The sequence below is a fragment of the Pogoniulus pusillus genome, chromosome 35 (genome assembly GCF_015220805.1).
Source record: "Pogoniulus pusillus isolate bPogPus1 chromosome 35, bPogPus1.pri, whole genome shotgun sequence".
NCBI lineage: Eukaryota > Metazoa > Chordata > Aves > Piciformes > Lybiidae > Pogoniulus > Pogoniulus pusillus.
Window position 1 is genome coordinate 3232282 of NC_087298.1, and position 16301 is coordinate 3248582.

Genomic DNA, 16301 nt, shown 5'->3' on the forward strand with positions numbered 1-16301 from the left:
CTGGCACAGGCTGCCCAGGGAGGCTGTGGAGCACAGAATCACCCAATGTGATCAAAGATCACATTCTGTGCTTCTGTCATCCACAGCCTCCCTGGAGGTGTTCAGGACCAGGTTGGATGAGTCCTTGAGCAGCCTGTTCTAGTGGGAGGTGTCCCTGCCTGTGGCAGGGGGTTGGAACTGGCTGAGCTTTGAGCTCCCTTCCAACCCAAACCACTCCATGGTGCGATGGTGGTTGGCATCCACCTGGCTGGGGTTTGTTGGCAGGGGCAGCTCCTGCCCCTCTCTCCCTGCCACCTGAGCAGTGCTGCCTTATCTTTGCTTGGGGCTTAAGGTTCCTGCCCCTTCTTTTGGCTATGTGGATCCCTCCTGAGATCAAGGGGTGCAAAGCCAAGCCAGAGAGCAGCAGGTGCAGCACTGGGCTGGGGCCATCCCTGTTCTGAGAGGTCTGCAGCCCCATGCCTTGGTAGCCCCCAGCTGGCCTCTGTGGCTTCTCCCAGGTCAAAAAGGATAGAAGAAGAGGGAATGGCCAGAGAAGGAGACCACACAACCTAGCTCAGGGCACACAGGAACACATCCAGACAGGCCTGGAAAGGCTCCACAGAAGGAGACTCCACAGCCTCTCTGGGCAGCCTGTGCCAGGGCACTGGGACCCTTCCAGGCAAGAAGTTGCCCCTTGTGTTGAGCTGGAACCTCCTGTGCTGCAGCTTCTATCCATTGCTGCTTGTCCTATCCCAGGCAGCAGTGAGCAGAGCCTGTCCCCCCCTCCTGACCCCCAGCCCTCAGGTGTTTATTATCATTGATTCAATCCCCTCTCAGTCTTCTCTTCTCCAGACTAAGCAGCCCCAGGTCCCTCAGCCTCTCCTCTTCAGGCAGTGCTCCAGTCCCCTCCTCATCTTCCTAGCCCTCTGCTGGACCCTCTCCAGCAGATCCCTGTCCCTCTTCAGCTGGGGAGCCCAAACCTGAAGGCATTTTGCTGAGTTGACCTCTGTTTGTGCTCAGGGACCCTGTGGAGAGCCAGGGGAGCCAGGCCAGAAGGGCTGCCGGGGCCACACGGTGAGTGGGGCTGGGGAGGCTGGCTGCAGGGTGAGCACAGCCTGGGGAGCCTGAGTGGGTCCTCCAGGCACTCCTGGGAGCCCCTGGAGATCTCTCTCCTCCTGTGCCAACCCCTGGAGTGCTGAGTGAGGGGGGACTGGAAGAGGCAGGTTTGGGAGCTGTGCTGTCTGGAGGGAGGTGATGTGGCAGGGACCTTGCTCTGGTGGCTCTCCAGCCCAGGCCCATGCTGCAGCTCCTCCTGCCCCATGCTTGCAGCACCCCAGTGGCTGTGTGGGCTCAGTGGCTGCTCAGCACAGTCCCTGTGGCTGCTGGGCTCTGCTGTGTGTCACCCAGTGTCCCCCCTGCACAGGCTGGCACAGCCAGCCCCAAATCCCCCTGGCATTTGTCGCCTGGTGCAAAGCTCCATCCCCATGGGATGTGTCAGCTCTGCCCGGGCTCTGTGGCAGGAGATGCTGCACAGTGTGGCCCTCTGGGACCTGGCCACCTGCTCTGGGACTGAGCAGGCCTGTGGCAGGCTTTGGGTGCCCAGGTGGGAGGAGCAAAGCAGAGCAGCAGTCCCAGACCGGGAGCTGTCCCAGTGCCCCAGCATCACTGCAGCCTTCCAGCCACTCTCCCTCCTGTGCTCGCTGGCACTGAGCCCTCACATCCCACATCTCACCCTGCCCAACAGGCGACCCCCAGCATCCCTCCTACCTCTTGCTTGCTTGTCCCACTTGCTGCTGGGCTGCTCTGAAAGGTCAGCAGCACCAATGCCTGCTGCTCCTCATCTTCCCACTTACCCATCTGCTGGAGCAGTCATCTTGCTTCAGCCCTGCACTGTTCCCAGTCCTCCCGAGGCATCTCAGCCACCCCTGGAGGTGTTGAAGCCCAGGTTGGATGAAGCTCTGAGCAACCTGGGCTAGTGAGGGTTGTCCTTGCTCCCTGCAGCAGGGTTGGAATTGATGATCTTTAAGGTCCCTTCCAATTGAAGCCCTTCTTGGGTTCTGTGATCTCCTCCTCGACCTTCACCATCTCCTCCCTCTCAGCAGTGACCTTCCTTTGCCTTTGCTTCTCCCTCTCCAAAAGTGGGGTGGCTTTTCCTCTGCCTCCAGAAGAGGACCCTTCTGCCTGAGCTGCCATGGAGCAGTGCTGCTGGTGAGCAGGACACAGGCTGGTTCCTGGCAGCTCTTGGACCTTGGAGTGCCAAAAGCTCTTGGAAAACTCAGAGTCAATATCTGGGCCAGGAGGCACAGCCATGGCACCAGCCACTGGGTGCCTGCTCTTCACCACCTATCCTGCTGCCAGCTGTCCTGTCACCCCTGGCCACACTCCCTTGCAGCAGGGATGCCCTCCAGGGACAGCATCCTACCAGCTTCTCCTCGTGCCAGCCCCTGCCACGTCCTTGTGAGGTGCTGCAAAAGCAGGAGGCAGGCAGAGCTCAGAGCTTTGCCTCTTGATCTGCAGTTGTCACTTTTCCATCTCTGCCTTTTTTCCTCCCCAGGGTGAACCTGGCCTCCAGGGCTTGCCAGGACGTGCAGGCTACCCTGGCTCAGATGGCTTCCCAGGTCTGGATGGCAAACCTGGGCCATGGGGGCTGCCAGGGGAGCAGGTGAGCCCTGGGCAAGCAGGGCTATGGTTTGGCTAGTGCTGGGTGGGGAAGCTGCAGCTCCAAGCCCGGGGCAGGAGACAAAGACCTCCTCATGCTGCTGCTCCTGAGCTTCTCTTGCCTCCTCTAACTGAAATGTTCCTCCAAAGCCTCCAGGCAGTCTTGCATTGGTGCCTCGAGGTTCCTGGCTCCCAAAGGAAAGGGCATGGCACATGTTAAGGGGCAGCTGGGATAACCCAGGTGCTGCAGATCCTGCTTTGTAGGCTGAGCTGGGCTGGGCTGCTCCTCTGCATCCCTACCTCCGGGGAGCTTTTACAAGAGGAAATAACTTGGGGGGGGGGGAAGAAATGAGAGCAGTTATGGACTGCCTGGGTAAGTGCTCAAGCCATGAAGCTGGGCACTCAGTGGTGGGAGGATCCCTGCCCTTCTCCAGAGCCCTGGCAGCAATCCCTGGGGGAATGCAGGCAGCACATCTGGCTTTGGAAGCTTTCTCAGGTGGCTTCTGCAGGAAGGTGACAGGGACTGGAGCATGCTGAGAGGTTTGGAGCTCACAGCAGGCCCCCAGGAGGGGCTGTGGGTAGGAAGCAGAAGCTGCTGCTGCTGCAGCAGGGATTAAGGTTAGAGCTGGGCATGGGTGGGAGGCACTGGGCAGCCTCTCAGTGCCCACTTTGCTCTTCCTCCCTCTCCCCAGGGACTGCAGGGCTTCCAGGGTGACCAGGGGCTGGCTGGTGAGAAAGGAGAAGAGGTAAGGTGGCTCTCACTTGTCCTGCCATGGGCACCAGGCAGTGCCAGCCCCAGCATGTACACCCTGGTGCCCAGCAGCAAGAGCTTTTCATTCCTGGTTTCACTCTTACTGCTCCTGTGTCCTCCTTCATGTACCAGCCTGATGCTGGGTTATGGCTTGAGGTGCCCTATTGCCACCCTCCCTCACTGCTGTGCCCTCTCTGCCCATGCCAGTGCCCCATGCCCCATCCTGGGAGCTGCCAGCTCTCCAGGCTGTACCAAGGGTTATCCACAAGGACAGAAGGCAGTCATTAAAAGAGGGCTGATGTTTGCCCTCCTCTTGTTCCACCCCACATAGTCTGCTTCAGGCAAGTTCAGAGCCACCCAGGAGAGGCTGAGCTCTTCCAAGGGCAGATCCCCCTGGGGGGGGTTTCAAACCCAGGTTCTTCTTTCAGGAGCAGCAATCCCACATGGTTTATCCTCTGTCTCTCCTGGCCCATTCTTTGTACCCTCTTGCCTGTGAGCACCATCCCAGATCCAGCTGGAGAATGTCTGCCCTTGGGTTGGACAGAGGTTGTGGAGTCTCCTTCTCTGGAGCCTTTCCAGGCCTGTCTGGATGTGTTCTCTGTGACCTGTGCTGGATTGTGTGGTCCTGCTCTGGCAGAGGGGTTGGACTGGATCATCTGCCTGAGTCCCTTCTAACCCCTAATACCCTGTGAGCCTGTGAACCTCTCTAGAGGACCACATGAAGCTTTGCACCACTCTCATGGGTCCATGAAGCTTCTTCCTTCCCCCCTGCCCAGCTCAGGGTGCTCTGGCATCCTCCATGGCATGGTGGTGGGCATGACCTGCAGAAAGCCTCAGCTCAGACCTCTCCATGTCACCATTGCATGGTGCAGCACTGGCTTAGGACACAGGAGTGGAGCAGCCACACTGGGGTGGCCCAGTGCTGGGGACAAGCAGCCAGGCTTCCTCTGGGACTATCATATAGCACAAACTTGAGAGTCTCCATCCCCCTGCCCCATAGCCACAGTCACAGCAGCCACATTTGGGCTCACACATCCTTGCTGTTCCCATTTCAGGGTTTCTTGGGTGACCCTGGACCAGCTGGGCAGAAAGGAGAGAAGGGGGTGAAGGTGAGGATGTGTCCTTGCTCCATCCCTGCCATGGTGCCCCAGCCCCTGCTCTCCTCCAGCTCTCAGGTTGCTCTTGGCTTTTGCAGGGAGCAAAGGGAGAGAATGGCCTGCCAGGTGCTGCTGGGCTGCACGTGAGTTGATGGGGGGGAGGCCAGGGGAGGCCTTACCCTGCTGTGCTGTGACTGCTCCTTCCCTCCAGCTCCTTCCCTAGCCTGCCCCCTTTGCTCCTCTGGGGTAGCCCCAAGCTCCAGCCCTGGCTCCAGCCCACATTCTCCTGCCTTTGGGCAAAGCTCCTCTGGTCTGTGTTTTTTTCCCTGCCTCTCCTGGGACAAAGACCATGAGCACTTCAGGGTGGGCACCTCAGGGTGGGCACCTCAGGGTGGGCATCACACTGACACCTTGCTCCTGGCTTCTCTCCTAGGGAGTGCCAGGTCTGAAGGGTGTGATGGGCTTCCAAGGTCCCGTGGGGCCAGAGGTGAGTGGGTTTGCTTCCTCTGTGTCACCAGTTCTCCCAGAGCCTGCTGCTCCCCCCTGGAAGGATGGAGCTGAGGAGGCAGGACTTGGTTTGCAGGTGCCTGGTACTGCTTTCTGGCTGATGCTTACCAAGTCCATGTCGTTTTTCCTGAGAGCTGGACCTGAGCCACAGCAGTGCCTCTGCCCTGGAGATGACTTTTATTAACAGGGCTGTGTCTCCAGAGCACTCAGGCACCTTGTCCCTCTGCATGCTGGGGACCCCTTCACCTCCAGCAGCTCCCACATGGACCTTTGCATCCCAGCTCATTCTCCTGGCTGATGCTGAAGGGACAGAAGAAACCTTGGCACAGCACATGGCACTGTGACCACCTGCAGCTGAGGTGGAGCCCAGGCTGGCAGCACTGGGAGGGGTTTATCAGTGCTGCTGTCAGCACTCTGGGAGCTCAACACAGCTCTCAGAGGCATCCCAGCCAGGGAGGGTTTGCAGGGGGGGGTGTTAAAGAGTGAAAACATCAGAGTGGTTTGGTGGTGGTGAGGGGAAGCATCCTCCAGCAGGAGGGGCGTGGGGAGCCAGGGGCTGGCTGCAAAAAGGGACAGCAAGTACCTGGTGCTTGACGTCAAGAAAAGAGGGAATTTGGGGTGTGAAGACTGAAAAGGGAGGATTTGGGATGTGAAGATTGAAAGGGGAGATTTGGGATGTGAAGGCTAAAAGGGAGGATTTGGGATGTGAAGACTAAAAGAGAGGATTTGGGATGTGAAGACTAAAAGGGAGGATTTGGGATGTGAAGACTAAAAAGGGAGGATTTGGGATGTGAAGACTGAAAGGGAGGATTTGGGATGTGAAGAGTAAAAGAGAGGATTTGGGATGTGAAGACTGAAAAGGGAGGATTTGGGATGTGAAGACTAAAAGAGAGGATTTGGGATGTGAAGACTGAAAAGGGAGGATTTGGGATGTGAAGACTAAAAGAGAGGATTTGGGATGTGAAGACTAAAAAGGGAGGATGTGGAATGTGAAGACTAAAAGGAGGAATTTGGGATGTGAAGACTAAAAAGGGAGATTTGAGATGTGAAGACTAAAAGAGAGGATTTGGGATGTGAAGACTGAAAAGGGAGGATTTGGGATGTGAGGACTAAAAGAGAAGATTTGGGATGTGAAGACTAAAAAGGGAGATTTGAGATGTGAAGACTGAAAAGGGAGGATTTGGGATGTGAAGATTGAAAGAGGGAATTTGGTGTGTGAGGGCTGAAAGAGGAGACTTGGGATGTGAAGACTGAAAGAGAGGATTTGGGATGTGAAGATTGAAAAGGGAGGATTTGGGATGTGAAGATTGAAAAGGGAGATTTGAGATGTGAAGACTGAAAAGGGAGGATTTGGGATGTGAAGACTAAAAGAGAGGATTTGGGATGTGAAGATTGAAAAGGGAGATTTGAGATGTGAGGACTGAAAAGGAAGGATTTGGGATGTGAAGACCAAAAGGGAGGATTTGGGATGTGAAGACTGAAAGAGAGGATTTGGGATGTGAAGATTGAAAAGGGAGATTTGAGATGTGAGGACTGAAAAGGGAGGATTTGGGATGTGAAGACCAAAAGGGAGGATGTGGGATGTGAAGACTGAAAGGGGAAATGTGGGATGTGAAGAGTAAAAGCAGAGGATCAAAGGCCATGCTGTAGCCCTGGTAGAGTTAGGCAATGGTTGGACCTGATGCTCTTGAAGGTCTTTTTCCAACCAAAACCCTTCTGTGGCTGTATGGGAGCAAAGCAGGCTCAAAAGCAGCTTCCTTTCTGTCCTGCTGCAGGGAGAAGGTGGATCAGGAGGTCCCCCAGGCTCTGCTGGCCCCATGGTAAGTCCCAGCACTTTGGTTCAACCAGCACTGAAAGGCAGCTTGGTGGCTGGGCTGGGGCAGATGCTGCTCTTTGGCTCACAGGGCAGCAGCACAGTGAGCAGGCTGGCACAGGCCACCTTCTCCTGCCCAGCTGCATCCCCTTTGTGCTGATGGGCAGCAGAAAATGATGTCCCTGCTTTAAAATGCAGCCCCTGGGTGTGAGGAGGGCAAAAGGATGAATGGTCTTAAAGCTCACACACAGCAGTAAAGTGCCCCCAGCACCTCCCCCATGGCTCAGAGCTGCCTCTGCCCCATGGCAGAGTCTGTGGTGGGGGTCCCATCCCATGGGCTCACCATGCTCTTGTGCTGCAGGGGGAAGCAGGCCAGCCAGGGTCTGTTGGCTGCCAAGGTGTCAATGGCTCTCAGGTGGGTCTGCCCCAGTTTCCCTCCCTTGCTAGCTGGGATTTTCTGGCCACTGTGCTCACCTCAGCCCTTCCTTGCTCTCTCCCCAGGGAGAAGCAGGTCCTCCTGGCTTGCCTGGCCCACGAGGTCCCAAGGTATGTTGGTGCTTGCTGCACCAAAGGATGAGTAAAACTCCCTGGGATGGGATGCCCTGGGATAGTTAGTGGGGATGCTGGGCTGGGAGAGTGTCCTGAGGGTCACCCAGCCCAGAGGGATCTCCTCCAGCTAGGGCTGAGATCTCAGCCCACCCCAACATCTGCAGAGAGGCTGAGAGGAAGTAGTCTCAAGTTGCACCAGGGGAGGGTTAGATTGGAGAGCAGGAAAACATTCTTGGGTCAGGGATTGGCACAGGCTGCCCAGGGAGGTGCTGGAGTCCACATAGAATCAGTCAGGGTTGGAAGGGACCACAAGGAGCAGCCAGCTCCAGCTCCCCTGCCATGCCCAGGGACACCCTACCCTAGAGCAGGCTGCACACAGCCTCAGCCAGCCTGGCCTCAAACACCTCCAGGGATGAGGTTTCCACCACCTCTGCTCCAGGCTCTCACCACCCTCGTGCTGAAGAATTTCTTCCTAACATCCAGTCTGAATCTCCCCATTTCCAGCTTGGTTCCATTCCCCCCACTCCTGACAGCCTAGAAAGTCCCTCCCCAGCTTGCTTGTAGCTCCCTTCAGATACTGAGAGGCCACAATAAGGTCCCCATCCCTGGAGGTGTTCAAGGAACCTGTGCCCATGGCACCTGGGGACATGGTTTAATGGCCATGGTGGTTGGGCTGGATGACCTTAGAGGCCTTTTCCAACCTCAGTGCTTCTGTGGGGGTGTGGATCCTTTCTGTCCCCCTTGCAGTGGTCCCTGGCAGCAGCCAGCTGGGAGCCCTGCAGCTCCTCAGCAGTGGAGCATTTCCCAGCAGAGGGTTTTTGCACCACAGGCTTTGCCCTGTGCATTCAGGCAGTTGATGCTAACAGCAGCTCACTGTTCCCTGCTGCTTTGCAGGGACCTCAGGGCTTGCAGGGCAGACGTGGACCCCCTGGCCCCAGGGGCACACAGGTAAGTGGGTGCTGCCCTGGCTTGCAGCCCACCCTGTCTGCGAGGTGGAGGTGCCCCCTCCATGTGCTTACTGAGCAAGGAAGGAGCTGCTGGGAGTTGTCCTCCATCTGCTTTGCACATGGATGTGAAGTCCTTGCCCCTGGGGGGGGTCTCTGTGGCCACCCAGGGAGGGGTGAGAGTGGATGGGCAAAGGGCAGGGTGAGCTGACAGGGAGATGGTCCCTGGGGTGTGACAGGCAGCTCCTGGGAGGTCTGGGCAGGGTTCTTCTGGGCTGGGGTCTCATCCACAGAGCAGGAGAGTGAGCAGCAATCCCTCTTCTCCCCAACCTCTGCTTCTCCCCAGGGTCCAGCTGGGATGGAGGGATCTGCTGGTGCCAAAGGAGACACCGTAAGAGCTGCTTTGACCTCGCTGGGGTGAAGCCTGGGCTCGAGGGCTTGCCCTGGAGGGACCTGAGAGGTGGGGTGAGGGGTGTCTGCCCCTGCCCTTGGAGGGGAGAAGGGGGCAGCACTTCTAGCAGACCCTGAAGATGAATTCTGGAGGAGCCTGGCAGCCCTGGGCAGACAGCATGGTGGTGGTGGCCGTTCTCTGGCCAGTGTGGCACAAGCTGATGGCAGCACTCTTCTTGCAGGGTAGAGATGGCATCCCTGGGCTGAGGGGGCAGCCAGGACAGGAGGGCCCTGGGGTAAGTCCATGGGAATGGGTAACTGGGTGCAGAGTGGTCCCATCCTCCCCTTCACAGCTCCCCCAACCACTACAGGGCAATGCTCTGCCCCTCGCTGTCATCTGCAGCTTCCCACAGACTTCCCTGAACAAAGGTTGATGGGATGAAGGCCACATCCTTATGGCCACACTCCTCATCTCCAGCCTCCAAAGCTCCTCTGACTCTGCTGCTTGCAGGAACCTTCAGCTTTTTTCAAGCAGAGATGCTCCAGTCCTGCCTGTCCCTTCCCTGGAGCTCTCCTTTTCCCAAGGGATTTGGGTGCTGAGCTGCCCTTTCCTAAGGGTGAGGGGGTCAGGCCAGCCTGCTCTTCCTCTTCCCATGGTGGCCCAGCTGAGCTCAGCTCTTGGGGCATTTGCTCCTGACATGCTGGAACCAACACACAGAGCTGGCAACTGCTGCATGCAGAAGGGCTGAGGGTGCTGGGTGGGGATGGTGCATTTTAGAGGCTAGCAAGGACCTTGTCCTGGTGCTGGGTGCTGCTGTCTGGGTGGGGACAGCTTTGGCAGGGCTTCTGCATTCCCTGTGCCCTGCTGGGGAGCAAATCTTACCATGGTGGCTTCCACAGCAGCTCTGCAGAGCTAAACTGGTGTCTCCCACTTGCCAGCACCTTCCTGTCCCTGCCAGCCTCCATCTGATGTCCTCCTTTGTGGTTCCTCTAACCTGCACTTTGCATCTCTCTCTGAAGGGGTTAATTGGCCTGCCAGGTTCCAGAGGCACCCAAGGAGAGCAGGTGAGTGATGGCATCACTGCCATCCCTGCTGGGGATGCAGGAGAGCTTTGGTAGAGCAGCCCAGAGCTCCAGCACTGTGCTCTTGGCCTCTCTTTGGGCTTGGTGTTTGGATGGGAGTCAGCTGCTGTTGTTGGGAAGGCAGAGCTGCAGCTGGGCACTCCGTGGTGTAGCAAGAGGAGCTGACAGCACTGCTCAGGCCACACCTTGAGTGCTGTGTCCAGTTCTGAGCCCCTCAATTCAAGAGAGATGTTGAGGTGCTGGAAGGTATCCAGAGAAGGGCAGCAAGGCTGGGGAGGGGCCTGGAACACAAACCCTATGAGGAGAGGCTGAGGGAGCTGGGGGTGTGCAGCCTGCAGCAGAGGAGGCTCAGGGCAGAGCTCATTGCTGTCTGCAGCTGCCTGCAGGGAGGCTGTAGCCAGGTGGGGTTGGGCTCTGCTGCCAGGCAAGCAGCAACAGAACAGGGGGACACAGCCTCAAGTTGTGCCAGGGCAGATCTAGGCTGGATGTTGTTAGGAAGTTGTTGTCAGAGAGAGTGATTGGCATTGGAATGGGCTGCCCAGGGAGGTGGTGGAGTCTCTGTGGCTGGAGGTGTTGAAGCCAAGCCTGGCTGGGGCACTTAGTGCCATGGTCTGGTTGGTTGGGCAGGGCTGGGTGCTAGGTTGTGCTGGCTGAGCTTGGAGCTCTCTTCCAACCTGGTTGATTCTATGATTCTATGACGATGGATCCTAAGATTCCAAGCTCTCCACGGGCCAGCGATGTGCTCTTGTGGCCAAGAGAGCAAATGACATCCTGGGGTGCATCAGGAAAAGTCTGGCCGGCAGGGCTGGGGAGGTTCCTCTCTCCCTCTACTCTGCACTGCTGAGACCACACTTGGAATGCTGTGTCCAGTTTTGGGCTTCCCAGTTCAGGAGAGACAGGGACCTGCTGGAGAGAGTGCACTGGAGAGCCACGAGGATGAGTGGGGGACTTGAGCATGTCCCCTATGGAGAGAGGCTGAGAGCCCTGAGGCTGTTTGGTCTGGAGAGGAGAAGGCTGAGAGGGGACCTGAGCAATGGCTGTAAATATCTGAGGGGTGAGGGGCAGTGCCTGAGGCCAAGCTCTTTGCAGTGCTCAGCCAAAGAGCAGCAGCTACAAACTGGAGCAGAGAAGTTTCCACCTCGACATGAGGAGAAACTGCTTTGGTGTGAGGGTGTTGGAGCCCTGGAGCAGGCTGCCCAGAGAGGTTGTGGAGTCTCCTGCTCTGGAGGCTTTCAAACCCTGCCTGGATGTGCTCCTGTGTGAAATGCCCTAGAGGATGCTGCTTGGCAGGAGGCTTGGACTGGATGTGCTCTGGAGGTCCCTCCCCACCTCTCAGGTCCTGTGACTCTGTGACCTGCTCTGGGGAGGCACAGGGGCAGTGAGAGTTGCTGTGGCCTGTGTGAAGGAGCAGAGCAATGGGGACAAGCTGCTTGCCATCTTCATGCTGGTGTCAGGATGGTGCAGCTGAAATGCCACCACTGCCTGCTGCCAGCTTCCTACCCACTAGGGTGCTGGGGTGGGATCAGCAGCAGAGGGTGCTGGGGACACTGAGAGTTTGCTAGTGGATGAGCCCCAAAGCTCTGGAGCCTTCCTGCCACAAGAAGCAGATCCATGCTGGATCTGCTGGATCTGCTCCCAGCCCCCAAAGGCCAACCAGGAGGAGAGCCTTGATTTAAGCTGTGCTCAACTGACCTCCTTTGCTGGCACAACCAGAGCACAGCCTGCTTTGCTTGCAAGGAGTGAGAGAAAATGGCTTTCTGAGTGTCCTCTCCCCCTCTTGCAGGGCCATCGAGGTGCAGGTGGAGCCAAGGGAGATCTGGGAGCCAAAGGAGGCAAGGTACCCTCTGCCCAGGCTTGTGGGGGGAGCCCTCCAGCTGCTCCCTCTGTGCTTGTCCAGATGTGCTGTTTTCCAGCTGCTGGGCAGCTTGGTGGGTGTGGATGGCCAAGGACCCAGGGACATTTAGTTCTGAGGACCAGGAGACCTGGGCAGCTGGAGGTGTGCTTGATGCCACCACACTGCTGCTGCATCCTTCCCTGCTCCACCTGCCTTGGCTGTTTGAAACTCTCTTGGCCCATGGGTGGTGCCCCCCAGGAGTGCTTTTGGAAGGGGGTCAGGGGGTGTTCAGCAAGAGTGGGTGGGCAGAGAACTGAGAGGGCAAGTTCTGCAGGATGGGGGAGCCCCCAGCACTGGCTGTGTCCCTCCCCCCAGTTTGCCAGGCCCACTGTGATGTGCTGTGTCTTGTTCCTCCAAGGGTCCCTGTGGAGCACAAGGAGCCAGAGGTCCCCCAGGGGCTCGGGGCCAGGGAGGCTTTCAGGGCTTCCCTGGCCCTCGAGGAGCTGCAGGGCCCCAGGGCCCAGATGTGAGTGCTGTGGTCGGGCCAGGAGGTGCTGTGGTGGGATGCCCCTGCAGCCAGGGTGATGCCATGGGGTGGGTGGGGTGAGGAGGGGGCAGCCCTGGGCATGCAGGTAGTATGGGCAGTGCTGTCTTGCCCCAAGCCTGCCCAAGGGAGCACTCCTGCTGCTCAGGAGCAGGACCAATGGGCAGCATTGCCAACTGGGCATGGCTTGGAGCCTGCCCAAGAGCCATGCCCCTGGCACAGTCACTGCAGGGTTGCAGGATCCCTCTCTCCCACTGCCTAATCCCAGCATCCTGGGCATCTCTGCCACCTTGGTCTGCCTCTTTCTTCTCCCATGAGCTGACAGCACTGTCTGCCCCCAGCCAAAGCCCACCTGGCAGCAGTACTGCTGTGTCCACTCTGCTGGGGGCAGCTCTGGAGCCCTCAGCACAGACAGGGACCTGTTGAATGGGGCCAGAGGAGGCCACAGCAGTGCTGGCAGGGCTGGAAGGGCTCTGCTGTGAGGCCAGTCTGGGAGAGTTGGGGGTGTTCAGCCTGGAGGGGAGAAGGCTTCAGGCAGAACTTCTGGTGGCCTTAAAGGGCTGAGCAGAAAGCTGGGGAGTGACTCTTGAGCAGGGACTGTTGTGACAGGACAAGGGCTGATGGGTTGAAACTAAAAGAGAGGAAAGAAGGAAGGGGTTTTTAGCACTGAGAGTGGTGAGAGCCTGTCCCAGGCTGCCCAGAGAGGTGGGAGCTGCCTCATCCCTGGAACCATTCCAGGGGAGGTTGTTTGAGGCTCTGAGCAGCTTGCTCTAGCTGCAGCTGTCCCTGCTGGCTGCAGGAGGATTGAACTGGAGGAGGTTTAAAGGTCCCTTTCAACCCAAACCACTGTCCCTGGCTGGGGTGGTGGGAGCTGGTGTGGGCAGAGGGAGCCCTCTAATGGCATCTCCCTTCCTGCTGCTTGGCCACTGCTGCTGCCTGCTTGGCCATGGGGAGCTCTGCTGTCAGCCCCAACCTGGGGGTCAGAGGTGGCTCCAGCCCCACAGCACTTCACGCCAGCAGAGCTCTGACCTGACTGCCCCACACCCCCCTGGCTGCACCCCCAGCAATGACCCACAGCTGCCTGCTTCCAGAGCCTGTAGATGTGGTGCTGAGGGGCATGGCTGAATGGTGACCTGGCAGTGCTGGGCTAATGGTTGGACTCAATGATCTGAAAGGTCTCTTTGCACCTAAATGATCTCTCAGATGTGCCCTGGCCCTCTCCTCTCCTCTCCTCTCCTCTCCTCTCCTCTCCTCTCCTCTCCTCTCCTCTCCTCTCCTCTCCTCTCCTCTCCTCTCCTCTCCTCTCCTCTCCTCTCCTCTCCTCTCCTCTCCTCTCCTCTCCTCTCCTCTCCCCTGGCAGGGAGAAGAAGGTCAGATTGGCCCAGCAGGGCTGAACAGCAGCGAGGGACCCAAGGTCAGTGCCAGTGTTTGCTGCTGTGCCCCCAGTTGCCCGTGGTCTGCCCTCCCCCTTGCACAGAGGGCAGAGGTGCAGCCAGCTTGCCTGTGAACTCCAATGTGACTCCCAGCCCCCAGGGGACAGCATCGTGTTGGCTTTTTGGTCCCCAAGCCTATGTGTGGCATCCCCGAGCTTGCTACTGCCCTGCCAAGCTGGCAGCAGCTGGCTGAGTGCCCCTGGGTGGAGGGGTGGGGGTGAGCTGCAGGGCTGTGTGACATGACTGGGCCCCTCTGTGTGAATTTTAGGGGTGCAGAGGACACGATGGCCCAAAGGGAAGCCCAGGAGCACGAGGAGCTCGGGTAAGGGAAGCTGGGAGAGAGAGAGAGAGCAGACTGAGAGCAGATGCTGGAAGGAACTCCTCACTGGGAGGCTGGGGAGAGCCTGCAGCAGGCTGCACAGGGATGCTCCATCCCTGGGAGGACTCAGGGCCAGGCTGCTTGGGCTCTGATGTCCCTGCTGGCTGCAAGGGGGTGGCAAGAAGGTGATCACAGTATCACAGTATCACAGTATCACCAAGGTTGGAAGAGACCTCACAGATCATCAAGTCCAACCCTTTACCACAGTGCCCAAGGCTAGACCATGGCACCAAGTGCCACATCCAACCTTGCCTTGTGATCTTTAAGATCCCTTCCAACCCAAGCCATTCCCTGAGCTGATGAGGTGCTGGATCTTGCAGCTGAATCTGGGAGCACCCTTGGCTGCTGGGAGATTGGAACAACCCTGGAGACCCCTCCCTTGGGAGGCTTGGGATGTGCTGGGGCTCAGCTATGGTGCTGTTGGGTGCCAGCTTTGCCTCCCAAAGCTGCAGCTGTGTGTGGCAGCAGGATGCTGCCCTCACTGCTCTGCTGTTTTCCAGGGCCGTGTGGGGCAGCGTGGGCTGGTTGGAGTCCCTGGGCTGCCTGTAAGTAGCAGAAGCCTCACATCAGCAGGGGCAGGGTGAGGGGAGATGCTTTGGAACTGCAGCAGGGGGGATTCAGGTTGGACATCAGGAGGTGCCCCCTTGATGGGGGCACTTTACCAGCAGGCTTTGCTTGGCTGAGGTGAGATTCTTCCTTCCAGGGCTCGAGGGGCATCCCAGGAGCAGGTGGTGCAGAAGGAAAGCCTGGTACACAGGTTCCCATCCTGCCTCTCTACTTGGCTGTGGGCAAGGGCTGGGGTGGGCCTTGGGTTGAGTAGGGGAGGCTTAGCCCAACGGGGAGGGACTTCCCAACCCCCCCATCCCTGTGGCCAGGCAGGTCAAGACCTTGGCACCATGTTGGGCAATGCTGTGATGAGCATTAGCTGGCTCTGGGCTGGCAGAGTGGGACTGGGAGAGGCTGCCTCTGCCACCTCCTCCTCCTCCTCATCATCATCATCTGTGTTGTCCTTCAGGGTCTCCCAGGGCCTGTGGGCATCCCAGGCAGGAGAGGACCACCAGTGAGTATAGCTGAGTGACTGCCTAATTTCTGCCCTTCCTCTCCTCTGCTCATCCTCCCCTCTGTAGGCTCAGGGAGCACAGCCATGGAGCTGGCTGCAGGCAAAGCATGGCCCTGCTGGGTGAGACCAGCTGGAGGCTGCTTCTCTGGGGCAGCTGCAAACTGCACCCCCCTGCCTCTGCCTTCCCCCCTGCCTCTGCCTTCCCCCCTGCCTCTGCCTTCCCCCCTGCCTCTGCCTTCCCCCCTGCCTCTGCCTTCCCTCCTGCCTCTGCCTTCCCCCCTGCCTCTGCCTTCCCTCCTGCCTCTGCCTTCCCCCCTGCCTCTGCCTTCCCTCCTGCCTCTGCCTTCCCTCCTGCCTCTGCCTTCCCCCCTGCCTCTGCCTTCCCCCCTGCCTCTGCCTTCCCCCCTGCCTCTGCCTTCCCTCCTGCCTCTGCCTTCCCTCCTGCCTCTGCCTTCCCCCCTGCCTCTGCCTTCCCTCCTGCCTCTGCCTTCCCCTCCTTCTTCTGCCTTCATCCCCTGCCTCCTTCTGCCTTCCTCCTCCTTCTTCTGCCTCTGCCTTCCCCCCCTGCCTCCTGCCTCTGCCTTCCCCCTCTGCCTTCTGCTTCCCTCCATCACTCATCTTCTGCCCTCTCCTCCAGGGTTTTGCTGGCTTGCAGGGGGGCTGTGGACATGCAGGACCTCCTGGATCAACAGTAAGGAGAAAAAATTCTCTCTCTCCATGAACTCTGAGTAGATTCAGACTGGAGGTTAGGAAGAATGGTGAGGGTGGTGAGACACTGGCACAGGTTGCCCAGGGAGGTTGTGGATGGTCCCTCCCTAGAGGTGTTCAAGGCCTGGTGGGATGAGGTCTTGAGCAACCTGGGCTGGTGGGAGGTGTCCCTGCCTATGGCAGGGAGGGTTGGACCTGGATGATCTTTAAGGTCCCTTCCAACCCAACCCATTCTGTGATTCAGTCAATCTGTGAACTCTGCATTTGCTCAGGAGGGAAGTCAGGGCTGGTGTCACTGGTGGGGGATGTTGGACTTTCCCAGCTTGGGAACTGGCAGGACACCAGCACCTCTCTAGGACCTGATCTTCACTCCTTCTTAAAGGGCACTCCAAAGCCTCAGGGCTTGGGAAGAGCAGAATCATTTCCCCAGGAATCAGCCTGCCCCAGGGACCTCGAAGCTTCCCTGAGCCTAAGCAGGGTCTCCATGGGGGGACAGCAGCCCATGGAAACCCTTCATGCCTGGATGGCTGAGTAACAGCCTGGGTCCTGGGAGGGGATCAAAGCTCCATCCC

At 58.4% G+C, this 16301-nt stretch overlaps 1 protein-coding gene across 1 annotated transcript in view; it reads left to right on the top strand.

Moving 5' to 3' along the window:
• Positions 1-16301, top strand: part of COL27A1 (collagen type XXVII alpha 1 chain) — a 92044-nt gene that overhangs the window by 57254 nt on the left and 18489 nt on the right. The window contains exons 12-32 of the mRNA XM_064171618.1: positions 1000-1053; positions 2534-2641; positions 3330-3383; positions 4444-4497; positions 4584-4628; positions 4919-4972; positions 6768-6812; positions 7167-7220; positions 7307-7351; positions 8249-8302; positions 8645-8689; positions 8931-8984; positions 9709-9753; positions 11555-11608; positions 12024-12131; positions 13510-13563; positions 13851-13904; positions 14462-14506; positions 14665-14718; positions 14977-15021; positions 15659-15712. Of these exons, the coding sequence (XP_064027688.1) occupies positions 1000-1053; positions 2534-2641; positions 3330-3383; positions 4444-4497; positions 4584-4628; positions 4919-4972; positions 6768-6812; positions 7167-7220; positions 7307-7351; positions 8249-8302; positions 8645-8689; positions 8931-8984; positions 9709-9753; positions 11555-11608; positions 12024-12131; positions 13510-13563; positions 13851-13904; positions 14462-14506; positions 14665-14718; positions 14977-15021; positions 15659-15712 (1179 nt within the window). The remainder of the gene's footprint in view (positions 1-999; positions 1054-2533; positions 2642-3329; positions 3384-4443; positions 4498-4583; positions 4629-4918; positions 4973-6767; positions 6813-7166; positions 7221-7306; positions 7352-8248; positions 8303-8644; positions 8690-8930; positions 8985-9708; positions 9754-11554; positions 11609-12023; positions 12132-13509; positions 13564-13850; positions 13905-14461; positions 14507-14664; positions 14719-14976; positions 15022-15658; positions 15713-16301) is intronic.